We start from the raw sequence: 25,201 nt of genomic DNA, 5'->3' as shown, positions 1-25,201 counted from the left end.
TTGTGTTTTAACTCCCTGCTACGTCTCACTCTCATATTCTGTGTTTTAACTCCCTGCTACGTCTCACTCATATTCTGTGTTTTAACTCCCTGCTACGTCTCACTCATATTCTGTGTTTTAACTCCCTGCATGTCTCACTCTTATTCTGTTTTAACTCCCTGCTGCGTCTCACTCTTATCGTCTGTGTTTTAACTCCCTGCTACGTCTCACTCTCATATTCTGTGTTTTAACTCCCTGCATGTCTCACTCTCATATTCTGTGTTTTAACTCCCTGCATGTCTCACTCTCAGATTCTGTGTTTTAACTCCCTGCATGTCTCACTCTTATTGATTGACAGAAAGCTTCCAGGAAGCTGGTGGAAAGTGAACGTCTCGTAGAAACTCTGCAGACGGACATTTCGGTTCTCAGGAGGAAACTCAGTGAGAAGAAAAAGAGTGAAGCAGGAAAAGGTTTGACTCATTAATCATAAACAATGAAATGATTAATATATCAAATATATCTCTTCATTAATCGTTAAATGGTTTATAAACCCTCTATGAAGTCCAGGACTACAGTGTTGGTTCAGGACTACGGTCTCGGTCTTGGTTCAGGACTACGGTCTCGGTTCAGGACTACGGTCTCCGTCTTGGTTCAGGACTACGGTCTCGGTTCAGGACTACGGTCTCCGTCTTGGTTCAGGACTACGGTCTCGGTTCAGGACTACGGTCTCCGTCTTGGTTCAGGACTACGGTCTTGGTTCAGGACTACGGTCTTGGTTCAGGACTACGGTCTCTGTCTTGGTTCAGGACTACGGTCTCTGTCTTGGTTCAGGACTACGGTCTCCGTCTTGGTTCAGGACTACGGTCTCCGTCTTGGTTCAGGACTACAGTCTCCGTCTTGATTCAGGTCTCTGTTTGTCTCCAGGTGGTCCAGTGGATCAAAGGGACCAGGTCCTCCATGAGGCCTTCAGATCCCTGCTGTGTTGTCGTCTGTTTCACACTCACACGTTGACTCTGGAAGCGTTTCCTGTCCCTGGCTTCTCCGAACAGGACGGCGCTCCTGAAACGGCGTCCCCGCTGCGTCCCGGCAAGAGACCGAAGGAGACGCTGGTGGGGACGGACAGGAAACGCAGGAGGAGCCAGCCTTCAGAATAAAATGTTTTTATGGAACTAAACTGTGTTTTATTCGTTCACTCGTGGAGCTCATTTCTCAGAGAGGCTGCTTATGTTAGCATGCTAGTTACACAGCATGTAGGCATGAGCTAACATAGGCTAACTAGCCTGTTAGCATGAGCTAACTACTGATGAATGTCTTCAGTCAAATCAAAGTGTTATTTCTCTTTGACTCATTAATTGAATTAATAGAAAACTGTTAGTGTAAATAGTCTGCTGTAGCATGCTAAGAGGCTAGTTAGCATGCTAACTAGGCAGTTAGCTTGAGCTAACTACTGAATGTCTTCAGTTAAATCAAAGTATTGAACATGTTGAATTGATGAAAATCAGTTTAATCTTTAGATAAACAATTCAAACATTTGATGGTTCCAGCTTCTCAAATGTTTTCTTATATACAGTTGAATAGATTTTTAAATAATTTGATGGAAATGTTTTGCTCTTATATTAAAGTGACGATAAAAAGAAAGAACCTTCCGACACAAACCGTCCTGACAGCTTTAATAAACACAATGACACTAATCCAGCTGTTTGATTCCACAGACATTGGGGTCCCGCATGAACTGAGGATGTTTGTGGATCACAGACATGAAACCTGGAGGAGAAAATATTTATTATAAATCCATTTGAGTCAGAGTTAAATACATATTGATTCATTTAACTATTTTCCTGACATTCTATATTTGGGGTGCAGCGTACCGACTGAGTGAGCTTTCTTTATGGCCTTCGAGATTTCCTTTTGTTTCCTTCCGCATAATCCTGGAAAACAAAACAAGCTGAGACTGAAACCTGCAGATGGCGAGCCGCTCGCCCGCGGTGTAGTGTGACTAGCTGCTCACCTGTAATGTGGCGCCCGTAGATCCTGCCAGTGTGAGGAGAGATGAACTGTGACAGCAGCTGTGAAGGAGACGAGTTCAACAAACGTCACGAGTGAAGGTGTGACTAGATGTAAACAGGTGTGTGTCTGCATCAGAGTTCTTAGCTTCCTGCTCGGAGTTATTTCTTTCCTCCGTGAACACCTGAAATGGTCTCGCTTCATTTTTCTAAGTGATGGTATTCCTTGCAGGTGTTCTCCAGGTGTTTCACTCACCTGAGTGTTTTTGAAGTCCACTGTGACGTTGCAGAGGAGGCATCCTTTCTCCGGCTCTTTGAACGGGTTTTCCATCTGGACGAGCTTCAACAGCAATAATAATATATTATAAAGAATATTGATAATAACGATTGTAATGTGAATTATTACAAAGGTTAACACATTAGTTAGTGTTTCAGGATTATAATAGAAGTTAAAAACAAGTTTCTGATATAAAATAAAACTAATTTCCCCAAAAGTCAAAGAAACTTAAATGTAATTATGTTATGCCCAATTATTAATAAATGATATGGTATTATTTAAATCCCTCTTTATTTATTTAGAGCGTTTGTATTTATATAGAATGAATACCTACCAGGTCGTCTTTCTGTTGGATGACATATGAAGTTATTGTTCTTAAACCTGAAGGAGCAGATTTATGAAGCTAACGTTAGCATTAGCAACATTATATGTGGCTAATCACAGAATTACACGTATAATAAATCAATAAATTATCGATAATTCATGTTGACTTCATAAACTATAAGACACACACACATAATAAAGTCTTACTTGTATTTCCATGCAGAGATAAACCCGGCTTTAGACGCTGTAACCCTCTCAGAGCGAGCATTTTGACCTCCTCGGGACCGGAAGTTGTCCACCGGGAACTCTCCGGTGCTCCGCTGAGTTTTCTCACTAATGGTTCCTACCGCTTATAAAGTTGTTACTCGTTCGTTTCAGTCAAATTTCAGGTGAAATATAGCTGTTTAAAAAAAAATATTGCATCAATGGGCGTTGTGTGAAATTGTTGTGTATCCATAGATTTCATATTTTTTATTTAAATTCAAAATAAATGTTTCTTTTGGAAAAGATAAAATGTTACCCGCATCAAAGATATATCAAGTCAAGATAGACGCGTCCCCGGAACGAGTGAAGATGTCACAGTTGCACAACATATTGCTTTAATCAACACAGTGATTATACTGATCGTGTTCACAGTATAACATCTGCCTCTTGGCTAACTCTGGCACATTTACAGAAATATTCATATTAATGTGCACTGTCCCTTATCAAATAAACAAATAATAAAGCGACGGAGTAGTCACATCAAGTACCGCGAGGGGCCGTTCACCGGATTCAGTGTTTACTTCCGGCTTTAACCCGCTCAGCACGGCCAGTGTTGGCAGAATATGGCGCCGAATACACCTGTGTGTCATCTGATAATCATTGGTTTGATTCTGGTCATTTATCAGACGTATCATTGAGATTAACTCATGAAAGTAAGGCAACGAAGCCGGTCGTTAACCGGTGAACCGACGACGGAAACCACGGAGGGGTTCTTCTCTCGCTCTGACGTGTGGTGAACGTGACGCTCGCGGAGCTGCTGAACCTCCGCGTTCAAAACAAGCTTTAAGGAACACAAGTAGTTTCATTACTTCGGAAACAACTTGTATACGTTTTCATGGGAGTTTGAGATTCACTCGCAGTGTCTCAGTGACACAGAGAGTCCAACTGCCCGGAGGAAGCTAACGGCGCGTGTGTCCTACCTCAACAGCGATGAACGCTGCTGGCGAACAAGACGTCCAAATAAAAAGAGTGTCCTCGAGGAAAAGGTCAAGGGGCAGCCCAAAGACTCACCTGACACCTGCCGGGGAAAGGGGAGGAGCCACCGGCCACCGGCCCCGTCCCAACACCTGCAGTCTCAGCAGCATCATGTTCGATGGAGCAGCTGCTCAGGTTGTCTGTTATGTTCCAGTGATGTCAAACTATGACTTATGAGACAGAAATATCGTTTTTAAAGCAAAGTGAATGTTTTCTTCTCCTGCGATAAAAAGCTGGATTTCTTCTTTAACAAGAAAAACACAACGTTTTAGTCATCTTTGTCTTTGGAGGACTGTGACGGCGTATTTCAATATATTCTGACTATTTATTCACTAAACAATTCATCTAGGAAATAACTGGCAGAAGAATTAAAATAACTTCCCAGTCCAAAACCCAAAGATACAAACAATATTTTCAATGTCAGACAAAAGAAATGCTCTGGATCCATCAAAAGTTCATCTTAAAACGTCACAAACAATTATTATTTGATCTTCAGAATCAGGAAATCCACAGATATTTAAAAGTCATGTAAGATGTTGTTGTGGATTGAAGCTCTTACTTTCCTTTACAATCCTCATCAGAGCAGTTTGCTCAGTGTATTGATCATCTCAAGGAGAAGCTCATGAGCCTTCTTACAGCGTGAGACACCATCGACCAATCGGCTGTCGATGGCTTTAAAGGAGCTGAAAGTCTCCAAATGTTGTGCACGTCTCTGTTGACGGCTGATTGATAAATCGGCTGATCTTCCCCCCATTGATGTTGTGTTGCAGTACTGCAGCGACAGCGAGGACCTGTTCGGGGACTACGACAGCCTCCTGGAGGACGGCTCTCTGCTGGCGAAGCTGGATGAGGCCGAGCAGAAGGCGAGGCGGAGCGATCAGCCCGACTTCACCGCTCTGAGGCGCAGACAGTCGCCTGAAGATGTCCTCACGGACTCCATCATGGACCTCCTGGGAGACGGACCCTCAGAGGACTTACCCGCCAGCCAGCGGCAGTTTAAAGAACTAATCGACGGGACGGCAGAGAGGCTGCGGGACGGAGGGAAGACCTCCACCCCCGTCAGAGACCCTGAGAGGGGTACGGAGGAGGGAACCAGGAGGCCCAGGAGGAGCGTGGCGGACCAGATGAAGAGGACGATGCTCTGCAACGCCGCAGCTCCCTCCAGCGTCTCGCGCAGCGCCGTGTTGAAGGAAGCCGTGGTCTCCGAGGAGATCGGCGTCGCCTTGCGGGCCATGGAGACCATCATACCGGAGACCCCGGACCTCGGGCCTTTCTTTGGGCTCCCCACCAGAGTGAAGGAGCTGATGTTCAAACTGAGAGGAATCAAGGATTTATATGGTGACGCATCTTTTCATCAGCTAGTTATGTAACCAAGTGTTCTACAATGTGAGGATTCATGATGTGGACCTTTGAAGACGTGGCTTTGTGTTGTGGGGACATTTTAGGGCCTTTTCAGAGGTTTTAGACTAATCATTCCATTGTGAACATAATCGGCAGACTAAGGCTGCAATTACCAATAGTTTTCATCATTGATTAGTCTTCAGATCCACTGTCCAAGGTGACGTCTTCAAAGGTCCAAAATGTAAGATGTTCAGTTATATTATTATGGAGCCAGAGGAGGGATAATATCCAGAGGTTATAAAGTGATACTTTTTATACATTTGTATTCATTACAATTGGCCTCAAATGCTGAAGATATATTATGCTTTGTTTTTCTGTCCTGTAAAAATTATTTGAATGATTAATTGATCATCGATGGACTAATTGTTTAATTTCTGCTGCAGATTAATTGAAAATGAAAGATTTTTCTGTTGCAACTCGTTTAGTTTTTTTACCGTGACCTTTAACACTTTAAAGAAAGCAGATACAACTTGTTGGCCTTTGAGCTTCAGAGGATCTGAAACGTGGATTTCCGTTGGACAGATCCAGAATAACGGTTTCCAGTCTTTGTGCTAAGCTAACGTCCTCAATGTTTCCTCCAATGGAGAACAAGCGTCTGTGCTTCCTGTTCCAGACTGGCAGAAGACGTGTCTGAACCTGGACTGTGTCCAGCACAGGAGGAACCTCATCTACTCTCTTCCCACCAGCGGAGGCAAAACTCTGGTTGCAGAGATCCTGATCCTCCGAGAGCTGCTTTGCAGGAGGAAAGACTGCCTGTTCATCTTACCGTACATATCGCTGGTGCAGGAGAAGGTACAGGAGCAGCCCCGTCCAGTAAAGTAGTCCCACTGTTAGTATGTGGGCTTACAAAGATCTGCTTCTCAAGAGACACCAAGAGAGGGAACAACGTTTTTCTTTCACGGTCCGGTTGACAACTAGACGTAGCTTAAAAGACGGTAATCTGTGGCATTGATTGAGATGAATTCACAGTTCATCCGAACACAAGCGAGACCAGCATTAGCGTAGCCCCTCCACGTCACCCCTCGCTAGGAGACCACTTTGGCGGCGGCTCGGCAGACGGACCTTTCGTTAGCAGCTGTAGCATCTCGGATTCAGGCGAGGAGATAAAATTGTGTCATCTGCATAGAGATTTACAGTGAACAGTATCAGAGAGGATATTACTTATGTTTATAGAGAATAGCAGAGGAGCGAGAACAGAGCCTTGTGGGACACCTTTCCTCACCTTCAAAGCAGCTCATCCTGAACCACCAGACAGAACTTGTGTTTCTTCTGCAGGTGCGTGGCCTAGCGAGCTTTGGCCTGGAGCTAGACTTCATGGTGGAGGAGTACGCTGGCAGTAAAGGAAGATTTCCTCCCGTGAAGAGAAGAAACAATAGGTCGGTGTACATCGCCACGATAGAGAAAGCCCACAGCCTCGTCAACTCCCTGATCGAGACCAGCAGGGTGGACGACCTGGGTCTGGTGGTGGTGGATGAGGTACTTTGAGTCGTATTGGGCTTGAATGGCAGGTGTTTAGATATGAGTAGAGGTGGAGGAGGGGCTTAACGCCCACTTGTGTCTTCCAGCTTCACATGCTGGGTGGCGGCAGCAGAGGAGCAATCATTGAGATGACGCTGGCCAAAGTTCTCCACATGACCAGTGAGTCCTTCTCGCTTTGATCTCATATGTTAAACCCTGAAAACATTTTGAATTAAAGGATTCTTCTCGCCTCTCTTCCAGAAAGTACTCAGATTATCGGAATGAGCGCCACTCTGGGAAACATAAAAGACCTGCAGGCATTTCTGAGGGCGGAAAATTACACCAATGACTTCAGGCCTGTAAGTGACTTTAAATGTGCTGCAACACACATTGTGTTTTTAAGCTCAAGTCTGCTGATATTCTATATTCTTCTTCTTCAAAACCACAATTAATGCATCGACACTAAGAAACATTAAAAAACAGTCAAAGTGATTAATACCATGAAGGGAGAATTGTCCAATTGGTTAAATTTGCAGGACGGTTGTCAACAAAACCTTAAAACCTTATATTTACAATGTAGTCAACATGTTGATGCTCATTTTATTAGTTTGTTTCCATAGAGCTCCATTAAAAACACACACATGAGCCTCACAGCTACTGTGACATGGTCATTGTAACATGTCACCTGTAACATATCACTGTAATAGTATTAGCAGTAGTAGTAATAACAGTAGTACTAGTAGTAATCATATTAGTAGTAGTAGTAGTAGTAGTAGTAGTAGTAGTAATAACAGTAGTAGTTGTAGTAGTAGTAACAGTAGTAGTAGTAGTAATTGTAATAGTAGTAGTAACAGTAGTAGTAGTAGTAGTAACAGTAGTAGTAGTAGTAGTAATAACAGTAGTAGTTGTAGTAGTAGTAACAGTAGTAGTAATAACAGTAGTAGTTGTAGTAGTAGTAACAGTAGCAGTAGTAGTAATTGTAATAGTAGTAGTAACAGTAGTAGTAGTAGTAGTAACAGTAACAGTAGTAGTAGTAACAGTAGTAGTAGTAGTAGTAGTAACAGTAGTAGTAGTAACAGTAGTAGTAGTAGTAGTAGTAACAGTAGTAGTAGTAGTAATTGTAATAGTAGTAGTAACAGTAGTAGTAGTAGTAGTAACAGTAGTAGTAGTAGTAGTAATAACAGTAGTAGTTGTAGTAGTAGTAACAGTAGCAGTAGTAGTAATTGTAATAGTAGTAGTAACAGTAGTAGTAGTAGTAGTAACAGTAACAGTAGTAGTAGTAACAGTAGTAGTAGTAGTAGTAGTAGTAGTAGTAGTAGTAGTAGTAGTAGTAACAGTAGTAGTAGTAACAGTAGTAGTAGTAGTAGTAGTAGTAACAGTACTAGTAGTAGTAGTAGTAGTAGTAGTAGTAGTAGTAACAGTAGTAGTCGTAGTAGTAACAGTAGTAGTAGTAGTAACAGTACTAGTAGTAAGAGTAGTAGTAGTAACAGTAGTAGTAGTAGTAGTAGTAGTAGTAGTAACAGTAGTAGTAGTAGTAGTAACAGTAGTAGTAGTAGTAACAGTACTAGTAGTAAGAGTAGTAGTAGTAACAGTAGTAGTAGTAGTAGTAACAGTAACAGTAGTAGTAGTAGTAGTAGTCGTAGTAGTAGTAGCAGTAGTAACAGTAGTAGTACTAGTAGTAGTAGTAGTAGTAGTAGTAACAGTAGTAGTAGTAGTAGTAGTAGTAGTAGTAGTAGTAGTAGTAACAGTAGTAGTAGTAGCAGTAGTAACAGTAGTAGTAGTAGTAGTAGTAGTAGTAGTAGTAGTAACAGTAGTAGTAGTAGTAGTAGTAGTAGTAGTAACAGTAACAGTAGTAGTAGTAGCAGTAGTAACAGTAGTAGTACTAGTAGTAGTAGTAGTAGTAGTAGTAGTAGTAGTAACAGTAACAGTAGTAGTCGTAGTAGTAGTAGCAGTAGTAACAGTAGTAGTACTAGTAGTAGTAGTAGTAGTAGTAGTAGTAACAGTAACAGTAGTAGTAGTAGTAGTAGTAGTAGTAGTAACAGTAACAGTAGTAGTAGTAGTAGTAGTAGTAGTAGTAGTAGTAGTAGTAGTAGTAGCAGTAGTAACAGTAGTAGTACTAGTAGTAGTAGTAGTAGTAGTAGTAGTAACAGTAGTAGTAGTAGTAGTAACAGTAACAGTAGTAGTAGTAGTAGTAGTAGTAGTAGTAACAGTAACAGTAGTAGTAGTAGTAGTAGTAACAGTAACAGTAACAGTAGTAGTAGTAGTAGTAGTAGTAACAGTAGTAACAGTAGTAGTACTAGTACTAAACCTGTGCTGGGTTCAGGTCCAGCTGAAGGAGTATGTTAAACTGAACGACACCATCTATGAAGTCGACCAGACAGAAGAGGAATGTTTTAAATTCTCACGTCTTCTGAACTTTAAGGTAAATACAATATTCACTTCCTGTTTGTTTGAAGAGTAACATCATTTTAAAATCAGGACTCAAAGTGTAAACGCTGAACTAGAGATGAAGATAGAACACTAATGTTCCTGACGATGAGGCGATCCTCGTCCACAGTACTCGAGCTCCATGAAGAAGATGGATCCGGATCACATCATCGCTCTGGTGACGGAAGTCATTCCAGCACATTCCTGTCTGGTCTTCTGTCCAACCAAGAAGAACTGTGAGAACGTTGTGGGCATGATCTGCAAGTACCTGAAGGAGTGAGTTACCCACGAGTCTGAGAGAGTGACCCAAACATCAGAGAGAGTGAGTGACCCAAACATCAGAGAGAGAGTGACCCAAACATCAGAGAGAGAGTGACCCAAACATCAGAGAGAGTGAGTGACCCAAACATCAGAGAGAGAGAGTGACCCAAACATCAGAGAGAGTGACCCAAACATCAGAGAGAGAGAGTGACCCAAACATCAGAGAGAGAGTGACCCAAACATCAGAGAGAGTGAGTGACCCAAACATCAGAGAGAGAGTGACCCAAACATCAGAGAGAGTGACCCAAACATCAGAGAGAGAGAGTGACCCAAACATCAGAGAGAGAGTGACCCAAACATCAGAGAGAGAGTGACCCAAACATCAGAGAGAGAGTGACCCAAACATCAGAGAGAGTGAGTGACCCAAACATCAGAGAGAGAGAGTGACCCAAACATCAGAGAGAGAGTGACCCAAACATCAGAGAGAGTGAGTGACCCAAACATCAGAGAGAGAGAGTGACCCAAACATCAGAGAGAGTGACCCAAACATCAGAGAGAGAGAGTGACCCAAACATCAGAGAGAGTGAGTGACCCAAACATCAGAGAGAGTGAGTGACCCAAACATCAGAGAGAGAGAGTGACCCAAACATCAGAGAGAGTGACCCAAACATCAGAGAGAGAGAGTGACCCAAACATCAGAGAGAGAGTGACCCAAACATCAGAGAGAGAGTGACCCAAACATCAGAGAGAGAGTGACCCAAACATCAGAGAGAGTGAGTGACCCAAACATCAGAGAGAGAGAGTGACCCAAACATCAGAGAGAGAGTGACCCAAACATCAGAGAGAGTGAGTGACCCAAACATCAGAGAGAGAGAGTGACCCAAACATCAGAGAGAGTGACCCAAACATCAGAGAGAGAGAGTGACCCAAACATCAGAGAGAGTGAGTGACCCAAACATCAGAGAGAGTGAGTGACCCAAACATCAGAGAGAGAGAGTGACCCAAACATCAGAGAGAGTGACCCAAACATCAGAGAGAGAGAGTGACCCAAACATCAGAGAGAGAGTGACCCAAACATCAGAGAGAGTGAGTGACCCAAACATCAGAGAGAGAGTGACCCAAACATCAGAGAGAGTGACCCAAACATCAGAGAGAGAGAGTGACCCAAACATCAGAGAGAGAGTGACCCAAACATCAGAGAGAGAGTGACCCAAACATCAGAGAGAGAGTGACCCAAACATCAGAGAGAGAGAGTGACCCAAACATCAGAGAGAGTGACCCAAACATCAGAGAGAGAGTGACCCAAACATCAGAGAGAGTGACCCAAACATCAGAGAGAGAGAGTGACCCAAACATCAGAGAGAGTGACCCAAACATCAGAGAGAGAGAGTGACCCAAACATCAGAGAGAGAGTGACCCAAACATCAGAGAGAGTGAGTGACCCAAACATCAGAGAGAGAGTGACCCAAACATCAGAGAGAGTGACCCAAACATCAGAGAGAGAGAGTGACCCAAACATCAGAGAGAGAGTGACCCAAACATCAGAGAGAGAGTGACCCAAACATCAGAGAGAGAGTGACCCAAACATCAGAGAGAGAGAGTGACCCAAACATCAGAGAGAGTGACCCAAACATCAGAGAGAGAGTGACCCAAACATCAGAGAGAGTGACCCAAACATCAGAGAGAGAGTGACCCAAACATCAGAGAGAGTGACCCAAACATCAGAGAGAGAGTGACCCAAACATCAGAGAGAGAGTGACCCAAACATCAGAGAGAGAGAGAGTGACCCAAACATCAGAGAGAGTGACCCAAACATCAGAGAGAGAGTGACCCAAACATCAGAGAGAGAGTGACCCAAACATCAGAGAGAGAGAGTGACCCAAACATCAGAGAGAGTGACCCAAACATCTGAGAGTGAGTGACCCAAACATCAGAGAGAGAGTGACCCAAACATCAGAGAGAGAGAGACCCAAACATCAGAGAGAGAGAGACCCAAACATCAGAGAGAGAGAGTGACCCAAACATCAGAGAGAGTGACCCAAACATCAGAGAGAGTGACCCAAACATCAGAGAGAGTGACCCAAACATCAGAGAGTGAGAGTGACCCAAACATCAGAGAGAGAGAGTGACCCAAACATCAGAGAGAGAGTGACCCAAACATCAGAGAGAGAGAGTGACCCAAACATCAGAGAGAGTGACCCAAACATCAGAGAGAGAGAGTGACCCAAACATCAGAGAGAGAGAGACCCAAACATCAGAGAGAGAGTGACCCAAACATCAGAGAGAGAGAGTGACCCAAACATCAGAGAGAGAGAGTGACCCAAACATCAGAGAGAGAGTGACCCAAACATCAGAGAGAGAGAGACCCAAACATCAGAGAGAGTGACCCAAACATCAGAGAGAGAGTGACCCAAACATCAGAGAGAGAGAGAGACCCAAACATCAGAGAGAGAGTGACCCAAACATCAGAGAGAGAGTGACCCAAACATCAGAGAGAGAGTCACTCAAATATCTGAAGGAGTGAGTGACACTAACATCTAAAGGAGTGAGATCTTAAAGAGTGACCCAAACATCCTAAAGAGTGAGTCGTCTGTTCCTCCTCTCAGGGAGTTCCTGCAGCTGAGGAAAGCAGAGAAAGTCGTCCTCCTCAGAGAGCTGAAGGCCAGCGGGAGCGGCTCGGTGTGCCCGGTGCTCCGGAGGACGGTGCCGTACGGTTTGGCCTATCACCACAGCGGGCTCACCTCGGAGGAGAGGAAGCTGGTGGAGGAGGCCTACTCCAACGGGGTGCTTTGCCTCCTCACCTGCACCTCCACGCTGGCCGCAGGGATCAACCTTCCTGCCCGCAGGTGAGAGCCGACGGTCCGGGTGACATGTTACAGGTCACATGTCACAGGTCACATGTTACATGTCACCTGTGACCTGTGACACTCCTGATGAGAGTCCGGAAATATGAGCACCTAACACCCGTTCTCCTCTCACTCCACTGGCTCCCTGTCTCAACCTGGATTGACTACAAAGTCCTACTCCTCACCCATAAATGCATAAATGGACATGAACCTCCCTACCTACAAGAACTCATTACTCCCCAAACCTCCACCCGTACCCTCAGATCTACAAACCGCTCGCTCCTCCGGGTCCCCAACACCAAGCTCCGCCCCATGGGGGACCAGCCTTTTGCTCAGCAGCGCCGCACTTATGGACCAGTCTCCCTGACCACCTGAGGGCAGCACAGACCCTGGACTCTTTAAGACCTTTTGCTTATGGAACAGTCTCCCTGACCACCTGAGGCCAACCCAGACCCTGGACTCTTTAAAGACCTTTTGCTTATGGAACAGTCTCCCTGACCACCTGAGGGCAGCACAGACACTGGACTCTTTAAGACCTTTTGCTTATGGAACAGTCTCCCTGACCACCTGAGGGCAGCACAGACACTGGACTCTTTAAGACCTTTTGCTTATGGAACAGTCTCCCTGACCACCTGAGGGCAGCACAGACACTGGACTCTTTAAGACCTTTTGCTTATGGAACAGTCTCCCTGACCACCTGAGGGCAGCACAGACACTGGACTCTTTAAGACCTTTTGCTTATGGACCAGTCTCCCTGACCACCTGAGGGCAGCACAGACACTGGACTCTTTAAGACCTTTTGCTTATGGAACAGTCTCCCTGACCATGTGAGGGCAGCACAGACACTGGACTCTTTAAGACCTTTTGCTTATGGAACAGTCTCCCTGACCACCTGAGGGCAGCACAGACACTGGACTCTTTAAGACCTTTTGCTTATGGAACAGTCTCCCTGACCACCTGAGGGCAGCACAGACACTGGACTCTTTAAAGACTGGCCTAAAAACCTTTTTATTCAGGAAGGCGTTTTTGAGTTGAGTTTATGACTTGTCAACTATTCCCTTTTTTTTTAAATTTTATTTTTTATTATTGTTAGTTTTAACTATGTACTAGCTCTGTGACACTCTGAGACTCTTGGATGAAGAGTGCCTTACAAATATAATGCATCATCATCATCATCACATGTCACAGGTGACATGTTACATGTTACATGTGACAGGTGACATGTTTCATGTGACATGTAACAGGTGACATGTTTCATGTGACATGTTACAGGTGAATAGTTTTGTAGTCAATGTTTTCGTGTCCTCACATCATGTGATGTCCTGCTCCAATCAGAGTGATCCTGCGCTCGCCGTTCGTGGCCGCCGACTTCCTGAAGCGGAGCCAGTACAAACAGATGGTGGGCCGAGCCGGTCGAGCCGGGATCGACTCCACGGGAGAGAGCGTCCTCATCCTGCAGGACAAGGACAGGGACATGGTAAGTGCACGGAGAGACGCCAGGCTTTAGGAGACTACGACTCCCAGGGTGCATTTCAGCAGAACACGTCCAATCACAGAGCTTCACGTTCTGGTAAGGTGGAAGATCACACTGTTGATAGAATAACAATAAATTAACTTGACTTCAGTCTGTGACGCTTCTCTCAGCCGCTGAGGCTCTTGGGTGTTGTAGTATTTAAAAATAAACAGAACATGAACTTGTAGTATAGTTCACTGATAGAAAGATATTTAAACACAACATGTAGACGACTCAGTCAGAACATACCCGTGGGATCATGGGAGTTATGAGGGTTCCTTTAGGGTTCAGAGTTCCTGTGACGCCGTCCAGGAGGGACTGATGCTAACGTTAGCTTAACTTGTTTCTCTGATACAAACCATCCAGATCTAAAAATGTGAAAACTTACAAATCTTCTAATTTCAGAGGCTGGAACAAATGCATTGCAGGAGATCACAGCTCTGAATATATTTCTGGTGTGTATTCATCTCTACTTCCTCTTTATTCTCAGGCTAAAACACTCGTTTGTGCTCCGATGGAAAACTGCGTCAGCAACCTGCTGCTCGACGATGGAAAAGGCCTCCTGAGTCTCATCCTGTCGCTTGTTGGATTGAACGTAAAGCTCCGTTTATCCCTTCCTGGCGTCTTAATGTATGCGGCGGAACACGAATAACCTGCTCCCGTGTTGCAGATCTCCTCGTCGGTGGACCAGGTGCTGGACTTCCTGTGCGGCACGCTGCTGTTCGTCCAGCGGGAGCAGCTGTGTGTGGAGACGAGTCTGGCGGAGGCGGTGCGGCGGTGCGTGGGCCTCCTGGAGAGCAAAGATCTCATCACGGGGACAGCTCACGGCCAAAGTCTGCAGGTCACCAAGCTGGGAAGAGCCACCTATAAAGGTGGGTTCATGTTCCCCTCAGGATGAACCCCACCGATGCTCACGCTCCGCTGTTCTGAGCGTGAATACATCTGAATAATAGTTAAATAATCTACACAATTATATCACTTCTTATTGCTCTTTTATAGTTCATATGTGTTTTAATACATTTCTCATAATTTATTTTGTTTTACTTATTTATTTGACCTATTTATCTGAACTTCTGAATGTATTTACTTATCTTTTCTGTCTTTACCTTTAACCTCCAATCAGTTAAATAAGAGAGGTTTTATTTTTAAAATAATTGTTCTGTATTCAGTGCCCTGCTCATCTTTTACTACATTATGTCAAATGGCAATTAGTGAATGCATAGAGATGAAATGTGTAATCACTTTATTGATCCTGCAGAACTAAAAGCATCCATCAGCTGGACTCATGCAGATGTTTGTCTCCATGCAGATGTTTGTTTCCATTCAGATGTTTGTTTCCATGCAGATGTTTGTCTCCATGTAGATGTTTGTTTCCATGCAGATGTTTGTCTCCATGCAGATGTTTGTTTCCATGCAGATGTTTGTTTCAATGCAGATGTTTGTTTCCATGCAGATGTTTCAATGCAGTTGTTTGTTTCCATGTAGTTGTTTGTTTCCATTCAGATGTTTGTCTCCATGCAGATGTTTGTTTCCATTCAGATGTTTGTTTCCATGCAGATGTTTGTCTCCATGTAGATGTTTGTTTCCATGCAGATGTTTGTCTCCATGCAGATGTTTGTTTCCATGCAGATGTTTGTTTCAATGCAGATGTTTGTTTCCATGCAGATGTTTCAATGCAGTTGTTTGTTTCCATGTAGTTGTTTGTTTCCATTCAGATGTTTGTCTCCATGCAGATGTTTGTTTCAATGCAGATGTTTGTTTCCATTCAGATGTTTGTTTCAATGCAGATGTTTCAATGCAGATGTTTCAATGCAGTTGTTTGTTTCCATGCAGATGTTTGTTTCCATGCAGATGTTTCAATGCAGATGTTTCAATGCAGTTGTTTGTTTCCATGCAGATGTTTGTTTCCATGCAGATGTTTGTTTCAATGCAGATGTTTCAATGCAGATGTTTGTTTCCATGCAGATGTTTGTTTCCATGCAGATGTTTCAATGCAGATGTTTGTTTCCATGCAGATGTTTCCATGCAGATGTTTGTTTCCATGCAGATGTTTCCATGCAGATGTTTGTTTCCATGCAGATGTTTGTTTCCATACAGATGTTTGTTTCCATGCAGATGTTTGTTTCCATGCAGATGTTTCAATGCAGTTGTTTTTTTCCATGCAGATGTTTGTTTCCATGCAGATGTTTGTTTCCATACAGTTGTTTCCATGCAGATATTTGTTTCCATACAGTTGGTTCAATGCAGATATTTGTTTCCATACAGTTGGTTCAATGCAGATGTTTGTTTCCATACAGTTGTTTCCAATGCAGATATTTGTTTCAATGCAGATGTTTGTTTCCATGCAGATGTTTCCATGCAGATGTTTCAATGCAGTTGTTTGTTTCCATACAGTTGTTTCCATGCAGATATTTGTTTCCATACAGTTGGTTCAATGCAGATGTTTGTTTCCATGCAGTTGGTTCCAATGCAGATATTTGTTTCAATGCAGATGTTTGTTTCCATGCAGATGTTTCCATGCAGATGTTTCAATGCAGTTGTTTGTTTCCATGCAGATGTTTGTTTCCATGCAGATGTTTGTTTCCATACAGTTGTTTCCATGCAGATATTTGTTTCCATACAGTTGGTTCAATGCAGATGTTCGTTTCCATGCAGATGTTTGTTTCAATGCAGATGTTCGTTTCCATGCAGATGTTTGTTTCAATGCAGATGTTCGTTTCCATGCAGATGTTTGTTTCAATGCAGTTGATTGTTTCCATGCAGATGTTTCAATGCAGTTGTTTTTTTCCATGCAGATGTTTGTTTCAATGCAGATGTTTGTTTCCATACAGTTGTTTCCATGCAGATATTTGTTTCCATACAGTTGGTTCAATGCAGATATTTGTTTCCATACAGTTGTTTCCATGCAGATATTTGTTTCCATACAGTTGGTTCAATGCAGATGTTCGTTTCCATGCAGATGTTTGTTTCAATGCAGATGTTCGTTTCCATGCAGATGTTCGTTTCCATGCAGATGTTTGTTTCAATGCAGATGTTCGTTTCCATGCAGATGTTTGTTTCAATGCAGTTGATTGTTTCCATGCAGATGTTTCAATGCAGTTGTTTTTTTCCATGCAGATGTTTGTTTCAATGCAGATGTTTGTTTCCATACAGTTGTTTCCATGCAGATATTTGTTTCCATACAGTTGGTTCAATGCAGATGTTTGTTTCCATACAGTTGTTTCCAATGCAGATATTTGTTTCAATGCAGATGTTTGTTTCAATGCAGATATTTGTTTCAATGCAGATGTTTGTTTCCATGCAGATGTTTGTTTCCATACAGTTGTTTCCATGCAGATATTTGTTTCCATACAGTTGGTTCAATGCAGATGTTCGTTTCCATGCAGATGTTTGTTTCAATGCAGATGTTCGTTTCCATGCAGATGTTTGTTTCAATGCAGTTGATTGTTTCCATGCAGATGTTTCAATGCAGTTGTTTGTTTCCATGTAGATGTTTTCATGCAGATGTTTGTTTCCATGCAGATGTTTCAATGCAGTTGTTTGTTTCCATGCAGATGTTTTCATGCAGCTCTTTGACTCCTCAGGCTCAGTGGATCTGACCTACAGCAACATTCTGTACAAAGACCTCTCTCAAGGTCTGGAGGGTCTGCTGCTCAACAGCTGCCTCCACCTGGTCTACCTGGTCACACCTTACAACATGATCGCACAGTGCAAGACGGACTGGATGGTGTACTTCAGACAGGTACCAGGTTATAACCTCACCTGTTTCTGAGATCTGTTGTTGTTCCAGTGTTGTTGTTGTTGTTCCAATGTTGTTGTCCTGTTGCAGTTCACGCTGCTGTCGGCTGCAGAGCAGAAGATGTCTGCGGCCGTCGGAGTGCCGGAGAGTTTCATCGCTAGAAAAGCTGCAGGACAGACGGTGAGAAAGGTAAGAAGCTACAGACTGCAGGTGAACACACAGGTGTAGCCCAGAGCTCCACCTCAGCAGGTGAACACACAGGTGTAGCCCGGAGCTCCACCTCAGCAGGTGAACACACAGGTGTAGCCCAGAGCTCCACCGCAGCAGGTGAACACACAGGTGTAGCCCGGAGCTCCACCGCAGCAGGTGAACACACAGGTGTAGCCCGGAGCTCCACCTCAGCAGGTGAACACACAGGTGTAGCACGGAGCTCCACCTCAGCAGGTGAACACACAGGTGTAGCCCGGAGCTCCACCTCAGCAGGTGAACACACAGGTGTAGCACGGAGCTCCACCTCAGCAGGTGAACACACAGGTGTAGCACATTTCAGGGTTTAATTATATAAGATCGTTAGTTTTTAATGCCTCTACAAATTGATTGTTTATGACTGAACATGGAGGTTGTGTTGTTATTGTTGTTCCAGACTGTAAACATGTTGTTGCTGTTGTTCCAGCCTGTAAACATATTGTTGTTGTTGTTCCAGCCTGTAAACATGTTGCTGTTGTTCCAGCCTGTAAACATGTTGTTGCCGTTGTTCCAGCCTGTAAACATATTGTTGTTGTTGTTCCAGACTGTAAACATGTTGTTGCTGTTGTTCCAGCCCGTAAACATGTTGCTGTTGTTCCAGCCTGTAAACATGTTGTTGCTGTTGTTCCAGCCTGTAAACATATTGTTGTTGTTGTTCCAGCCTGTAAACATGTTGTTGCTGTTGTTCCAGACTGTAAACATGGAGGTGGTGTTGTTATTGTTGTTCCAGCCTGTAAACATGTTGTTGTGGTTCCAGCCTGTAAACATGTTGTTGTTGTTGTTGTTCCAGACTGTAAACATGTTGCTGTTGTTCCAGCCTGTAAACATGTTGTTGTTGTTCCAGCCTGTAAACATGTTGTTGCTGTTGTTCCAGACTGTAAACATGTTGTTGCTGTTGTTCCAGACTGTAAACATGTTGTTGCTCTTGTTCCAGCCTGTAAACATATTGTTGTTGTTGTTCCAGACTGTAAACATGTTGCTGTTGTTCCAGCCTGTAAACATATTGTTGTTGTTGTTCCAGCCTGTAAACATGTTGTTGCTGTTGTTCCAGACTGTAAACATGGAGGTGTTGTTGTTATTGTTGTTCCAGCCTGTAAACATGTTGTTGTGGTTCCAGCCTGTAAACATATTGTTGTTGTTGTTCCAGCCTGTAAACATGTTGTTGCTGTTGTTCCAGACTCTAAACATGTTGCTGTTGTTGTTCCAGCCTGTAAACATGTTGTTGTGGTTCCAGCCCTGTAAACATGTTGTTGTTGTTGTTCCAGACTGTAAACATGGAGATGGTGTTGTTATTGTTGTTCCAGCCTGTAAACATGTTGTTGCTGTTGTTCCAGCCTGTAAACATGTTGTTGTTGTTGTTCCAGACTGTAAACATGTTGTTGCTGTTGTTCCAGACTGTAAACTTGTTGCTGTTGTTCCAGCCTGTAAACATGTTGTTGTTGTTCCAGCCTGTAAACATGTTGTTGCTGTTGTTCCAGACTGTAAACATGTTGTTGTTGTTCCAGCCTGTAAACATGGAGGTGGTGTTGTTATTGTTGTTCCAGCCTGTAAACATGTTGTTGCTGTTGTTCCAGACTGTAAACTTGTTGCTGTTGTTCCAGCCTGTAAACATGTTGTTGTTGTTCCAGCCTGTAAACATGTTGTTGTTGTTGTTCCAGACTGTAAACATGGAGGTGGTGTTGTTATTGTTGTTCCAGCCTGTAAACATGTTGTTGTTGTTGTTCCAGCCGGTAAACATGTTGTTGCTGTTGTTCCAAACTGTAAACATGTTGCTGTTGTTGTTCCAGCCTGTAAACATGTTGTTGTTGTTCCAGCCTGTAAACATGTTGCTGTTGTTGTTCCAGCCTGTAAACATGTTGTTGTTGTTCCAGCCTGTAAACATGTTGTTGTTGTTGTTGTTCCAGACTGTAAACATGGAGGTGGTGTTGTTATTGTTGTTCCAGCCTGTAAACATGCTGTTGCTGTTGTTCCAGCCTGTAAACATGTTGTTGCTGTTGTTCCAGACTGTAAACTTGTTGCTGTTGTTCCAGCCTGTAAACATGTTGTTGTTGTTGTTACAGCCTGTAAACATGTTGTTTTTGTTCCAGACTGTAAACATGGAGGTGGTGTTGTTATTGTTGTTCCAGCCTGTAAACATGTTGTTGTTGTTGTTCCAGACTGTAAACATGTTGTTGCTGTTGTTCCAGACTGTAAACTTGTTGCTGTTGTTCCAGCCTGTAAACATGTTGTTGTTGTTCCAGCCTGTAAACATGTTGTTGTTGTTGTTGTTCCAGACTGTAAACATGGAGGTGGTGTTGTTATTGTTGTTCCAAACTGTAAACATGTTGTTGTTGTTGTTCCAGACTGTAAACATGTTGTTCCAGACTCTAAACATGTTGCTGTTGTTGTTCCAGACTGTAAACATGTTGTTGTTGTTCCAGCCTGTAAACATGTTGTTGTTGTTGTTCCAGACTGTAAACATGTTGTTCCAGACTCTAAACATGTTGCTGTTGTTGTTCCAGCCTGTAAACATGTTGTTGTTGTTCCAGCCTGTAAACATGTTGTTGTTGTTCCAGACTGTAAACATGGAGGTGGTGAGTCGCATGTATCTGGCTCTGGTGCTGTTCTCGGTGCTGAAGGAGACCAGCTTGTGGAAGGTGGCCGAGCGGTTCCAGCTGAGTCGAGGCTTCGTCCAGAGTCTGCTGAGCTCGGCGGCGGCCTTCTGCTCCTGCGTGCTGCACTTCACGGAGGTACGTAGTAGACCTAATGCTCCTCCGGCTGGTCTCAGGTCTGCCGAGGACCCTAAAGGATCGTTTCCGGCTGGTCTCAGGTCTGCCGAGGACTCTAAAGGAGGGTGTTTCTGTCTCTGCCACCAGGAGCTGGAGGAGTTCTGGCCGTTCAGGGCTCTGCTGACGGAGCTGACCCGAAGGCTGAGCTACTGCGTGACGGCTGAACTCATCCCTCTGATGGAGGTGGCCGGAGTCATGGAGGTCAGGGCGGAGACGATGAGTCTTCATCTGGTCCTGCAGACCTGAATCCGGTCTGCAATGAGTCTTGATCTGGTCCGTGTGGACCGGGTCTTGATCCGATCCACGTGGACCCTTCAGACCCTCACTAAATTCCGTTCCTCCCCCAGTCCAGAGCCAGGCAGCTCTACCACGCCGGCTACCGGACGCTGACTCACCTGGCGAACGCCGACGCCGACGTTCTCTCCAACGCGATAGAACACCTGCTGCTGAGACGGGCCAATCAGATCGTGGCCTCGGCTAGAGTGAGCGCTCCTCTGTGTTATTGATCGGGTTTGTCTAGTGTGTTATTGATCGGGTTTGTCTACTGTGTTATTGATCGGGTTTGTCTAGTGTGTTATTGATCGGGTTTATCTAGTGTGTTATTGATCAGGTTTGTCTAGTGTGTTATTGATCGGGTTTATCTAGTGTGTTATTGATCGGGTTTGTCTAGTGTCTTATTGATCGGGTTTGTCTAATGTGTTATTGATCGGGTTTGTGTCCGTCAGATGACGTCTAGTGTGTTATTGATCGGGTTTGTCTAGTGTGTTATTGATCGGGTTTATCTAGTGTGTTATTGATCGGGTTTATCTAGTGTGTTATTGATCGGGTTTGTCTAGTGTGTTATTGATCGGGTTTATCTAGTGTGTTATTGATCGGGTTTGTCTAGTGTGTTATTGATCGGGTTTGTCTAGTGTGTTATTGATCGGGTTTATCTAGTGTGTTATTGATCGGGTTTGTCTAGTGTGTTATTGATCGGGTTTGTCTAGTGTGTTATTGATCGGGTTTGTCTAATGTGTTATTGATCGGGTTTGTGTCCGTCAGATGACGTCTAGTGTGTTATTGATCGGGTTTGTCTAGTGTGTTATTGATCGGGTTTATCTAGTGTGTTATTGATCGGGTTTATCTAGTGTGTTATTGATCGGGTTTGTCTAGTGTGTTATTGATCGGGTTTATCTAGTGTGTTATTGATCGGGTTTATCTAGTGTGTTATTGATCGGGTTTGTCTACTGTGTTATTGATCGGGTTTGTCTAGTGTGTTATTGATCGGGTTTGTCTAGTGTGTTATTGATCGGGTTTGTCTAGTGTGTTATTGATCGGGTTTATCTAGTGTGTTATTGATCGGGTTTATCTAGTGTGTTATTGATCGGGTTTATCTAGTGTGTTATTGATCGGGTTTGTCTAATGTGTTATTGATCGGGTTTGTCTAGTGTGTTATTGATCGGGTTTGTGTCCGTCAGATGACGTCTAGTGTGTTATTGATCGGGTTTGTCTAGTGTGTTATTGATCGGGTTTATCTAGTGTGTTATTGATCGGGTTTGTCTAGTGTGTTATTGATCGGGTTTGTCTAGTGTGTTATTGATCGGGTTTATCTAGTGTGTTATTGATCGGGTTTATCTAGTGTGTTATTGATCGGGTTTGTCTAGTGTGTTATTGATCGGGTTTGTCTAGTGTGTTATTGATCGGGTTTATCTAGTGTGTTATTGATCAGGTTTGTGTCCGTCAGATGACGTCTAGTGTGTTAATGATCGGGTTTGTCTAGTGTGTTATTGATCGGGTTTGTCTAGTGTGTTATTGATCGGGTTTGTCTAGTGTGTTATTGATCAGGTTTGTCTAGTGTGTTATTGATCGGGTTTGTGTCCGTCAGATGACGTCTAGTGTGTTATTGATCGGGTTTGTCTAGTGTGTTATTGATCGGGTTTGTGTCCGTCAGATGACGTCTAGTGTGTTATTGATCGGGTTTATCTAGTGTGTTATTGATCGGGTTTATCTAGTGTGTTATTGATCGGGTTTGTGTCCGTCAGATGACGTCTAGTGTGTTATTGATCGGGTTTATCTAGTGTGTTATTGATCGGGTTTGTGTCCGTCAGATGACGTCTAGTGTGTTATTGATCGGGTTTGTCTAGTGTGTTATTGATCGGGTTTGTGTCCGTCAGATGACGTCTAGTGTGTTATTGATCGGGTTTATCTAGTGTGTTATTGATCGGGTTTATCTAGTGTGTTATTGATCAGGTTTTTCTAGTGTGTTATTGATCGGGTTTGTCTAGTGTGTTATTGATCAGGTTTGTGTCCGTCAGATGACGTCTAGTGTGTTATTGATCGGGTTTATCTAGTGTGTTATTGATCGGGTTTGTGTCCGTCAGATGACGTCTAGTGTGTTATTGATCGGGTTTATCTAGTGTGTTATTGATCGGGTTTGTGTCCGTCAGATGACGTCTAGTGTGTTATTGATCGGGTTTATCTAGTGTGTTATTGATCGGGTTTGTCTAGTGTGTTATTGATCGGGTTTGTCTAGTGTGTTATTGATCGGGTTTGTGTCCGTCAGATGACGTCTAGTGTGTTATTGATCGGGTTTGTGTCCGTCAGATGACGTCTAGTGTGTTATTGATCGGGTTTATCTAGTGTGTTATTGATCGGGTTTGTCTAGTGTGATATTGATCGGGTTTGTCTAGTGTGTTATTGATCGGGTTTGTCTAGTGTGTTATTGATCAGGTTTGTCTAGTGTGTTATTGATCGGGTTTGTCTAGTGTGTTATTGATCGGGTTTGTCTAGTGTGTTATTGATCGGGTTTGTCTAGTGTGTTATTGATCAGGTTTGTCTAGTGTGTTATTGATCGGGTTTGTCTAGTGTGTTATTGATCGGGTTTGTCTAGTGTGTTATTGATCGGGTTTGTGTCCGTCAGATGACGTCTAGTGTGTTATTGATCGGGTTTATCTAGTGTGTTATTGATCGGGTTTATCTAGTGTGTTATTGATCAGGTTTTTCTAGTGTGTTATTGATCGGGTTTGTCTAGTGTGTTATTGATCAGGTTTGTGTCCGTCAGATGACGTCTAGTGTGTTATTGATCGGGTTTGTGTCCGTCAGATGACGTCTAGTGTGTTATTGATCGGGTTTGTCTAGTGTGTTATTGATCGGGTTTGTCTAGTGTGTTATTGATCGGGTTTGTCTAGTGTGTTATTGATCGGGTTTGTGTCCGTCAGATGACGTCTAGTGTGTTATTGATCGGGTTTGTGTCCGTCAGATGACGTCTAGTGTGTTATTGATCGGGTTTGTCTAGTGTGTTATTGATCGGGTTTGTGTCCGTCAGATGACGTCTAGTGTGTTATTGATCGGGTTTGTGTCCGTCAGATGACGTCTAGTGTGTTATTGATCGGGTTTGTATCCGTCAGATGACGTCTAGTGTGTTATTGATCGGGTTTGTATCCGTCAGATGACGTCTAGTGTGTTATTGATCGGGTTTGTGTCCGTCAGATGACGTCTAGTGTGTTATTGATCGGGTTTATCTAGTGTGTTATTGATCGGGTTTGTGTCCGTCAGATGACGTCTCTGTGTGTTCCAGATGCTGCTGAATGAAAAAGCTGCAGCTCTGCAGGAGGAAGTGGACGAGCTGCTGACGAAGCCTTCAGATCAGCCGACAGCTGAAACACGACCACTCATTTGAGTTTTACTCTTTGTTTATTTGTTTACTGTTCATTTATTTTAAATATAAACCGTATTAAAATAATATTGAGTTCACTGAAAACCTTCATTGGAAATAATAATGTAGTTAAAGTAGTTTACTCCGTCTTTGTCTGTGTTAATGTGCATATGTCTTGTGTTTTTTATGTTGTTGGTTCAAAATCAGCTCCTATAATTAAGTGTGTAGCAAAAAGACACTCAGACACTTATGCACACAAATGCCCCATTGAAACCCATTAAAACCATTACAGAACCAAATAATTCATACTATTATATCAGCTTTTAATCTAAATTTCTGACTTCAAAACTAAAGTCACGATGGAAGCTAACACGTTATTCTCCTGGTGTCCACTAGGGGCATTAATAATGTAGTATAGAGATAATACATGTTATTCTCCTGGTGTCCACTAGGGGCATTAATACTGTATTATAGAGATAATACATGTTATTCTCCTGGTGTTCACTAGGGGGCATTAATAATGTAGTATAGAGATAATACATGTTATTCTCCTGGTGTCCACTAGGGGCATTAATACGTATTATAGAGATAATACATGTTATTCTCCTGGTGTCCACTAGGGGCATTAATAATGTAGTATAGAGATAATACATGTTGTTCTCCTGGTGTCCACTAGGGGCATTAATACGTATTATAGAGATAATACATGTTCTCCTGGTGTCCACTAGGGGCATTAATACTGTATATTAGAGATAATACATGTTGTTCTCCTGGTGTCCACTAGGGGCATCAATACTGTATTATAGAGATGATACATGTTGTTCTCCTGGTGTCCACTAGGGGCATTAATACTGTATTATAGAGATAATACATGTTGTTCTCCTGGTGTCCACTAGGGGCATTAATACTGTATTATAGAGATAATACATGTTGTTCTCCTTGTGTCCACTAGGGGCATTAATACGTATTATAGAGATGATACATGTTATTCTCCTGGTGTCCACTAGGGGCATCACTACCGTATTATAGAGATAATACATGTTGTTCTCCTTGTGTCCACTAGGGGCATTAATACGTATTATAGAG

At 43.3% G+C, this 25,201-nt stretch overlaps 3 protein-coding genes across 4 annotated transcripts in view; 2 read left to right on the top strand and 1 right to left on the bottom strand.

Annotated features, from left to right (window-relative positions):
* The window catches only part of abraxas1 (abraxas 1, BRCA1 A complex subunit), a 7,073-nt gene extending 5,920 nt beyond the window's left edge, over positions 1 to 1,153 (top strand). The window contains exons 8-9 of the mRNA XM_034546508.1: positions 338 to 449; positions 904 to 1,153. Of these exons, the coding sequence (XP_034402399.1) occupies positions 338 to 449; positions 904 to 1,133 (342 nt within the window). The 3' untranslated portion in view covers positions 1,134 to 1,153. The remainder of the gene's footprint in view (positions 1 to 337; positions 450 to 903) is intronic.
* Positions 1,154 to 1,632: 479 nt separating this feature from the next.
* Positions 1,633 to 2,983, bottom strand: mrps18c (mitochondrial ribosomal protein S18C). The gene is made up of 6 exons (XM_034546509.1): positions 2,791 to 2,983; positions 2,594 to 2,640; positions 2,239 to 2,322; positions 1,988 to 2,045; positions 1,848 to 1,907; positions 1,633 to 1,743 (listed from the first exon to the last, which is right to left on the bottom strand). Exons 1-6 carry the CDS (start codon positions 2,849 to 2,851, stop codon positions 1,667 to 1,669), a joined length of 387 nt encoding a protein of 128 aa, XP_034402400.1. The 5' UTR covers positions 2,852 to 2,983; the 3' UTR covers positions 1,633 to 1,666.
* A 397-nt stretch (positions 2,984 to 3,380) lies between these two features.
* helq (helicase, POLQ like) lies at positions 3,381 to 24,732 on the top strand. 2 transcript variants are annotated; one of them, XM_034546506.1, is made up of 18 exons: positions 3,381 to 3,957; positions 4,593 to 5,160; positions 5,837 to 6,015; positions 6,499 to 6,699; positions 6,789 to 6,861; positions 6,943 to 7,040; positions 9,005 to 9,103; positions 9,239 to 9,384; positions 11,976 to 12,215; positions 13,551 to 13,692; positions 14,219 to 14,323; positions 14,399 to 14,600; positions 17,313 to 17,470; positions 17,558 to 17,656; positions 20,269 to 20,442; positions 20,569 to 20,682; positions 20,829 to 20,963; positions 24,038 to 24,732. In XM_034546506.1, exons 1-18 carry the CDS (start codon positions 3,778 to 3,780, stop codon positions 24,137 to 24,139), a joined length of 3,015 nt encoding a protein of 1,004 aa, XP_034402397.1. In that variant the 5' UTR covers positions 3,381 to 3,777; the 3' UTR covers positions 24,140 to 24,732. The 2 variants fall into 2 exon arrangements, with proteins under 2 accessions (XP_034402397.1, XP_034402398.1); XM_034546507.1 differs by having other exon boundaries at positions 24,016 to 24,732.
* The last annotated feature ends 469 nt before the right edge of the window (positions 24,733 to 25,201 follow it).

This window comes from Cyclopterus lumpus, chromosome 12, assembly GCF_009769545.1.
Source record: "Cyclopterus lumpus isolate fCycLum1 chromosome 12, fCycLum1.pri, whole genome shotgun sequence".
Lineage (NCBI taxonomy): Eukaryota > Metazoa > Chordata > Actinopteri > Perciformes > Cyclopteridae > Cyclopterus > Cyclopterus lumpus.
Note: the sequence above shows the minus strand (reverse complement) of the source record. Positions and strands in the feature narration are given on the sequence as shown.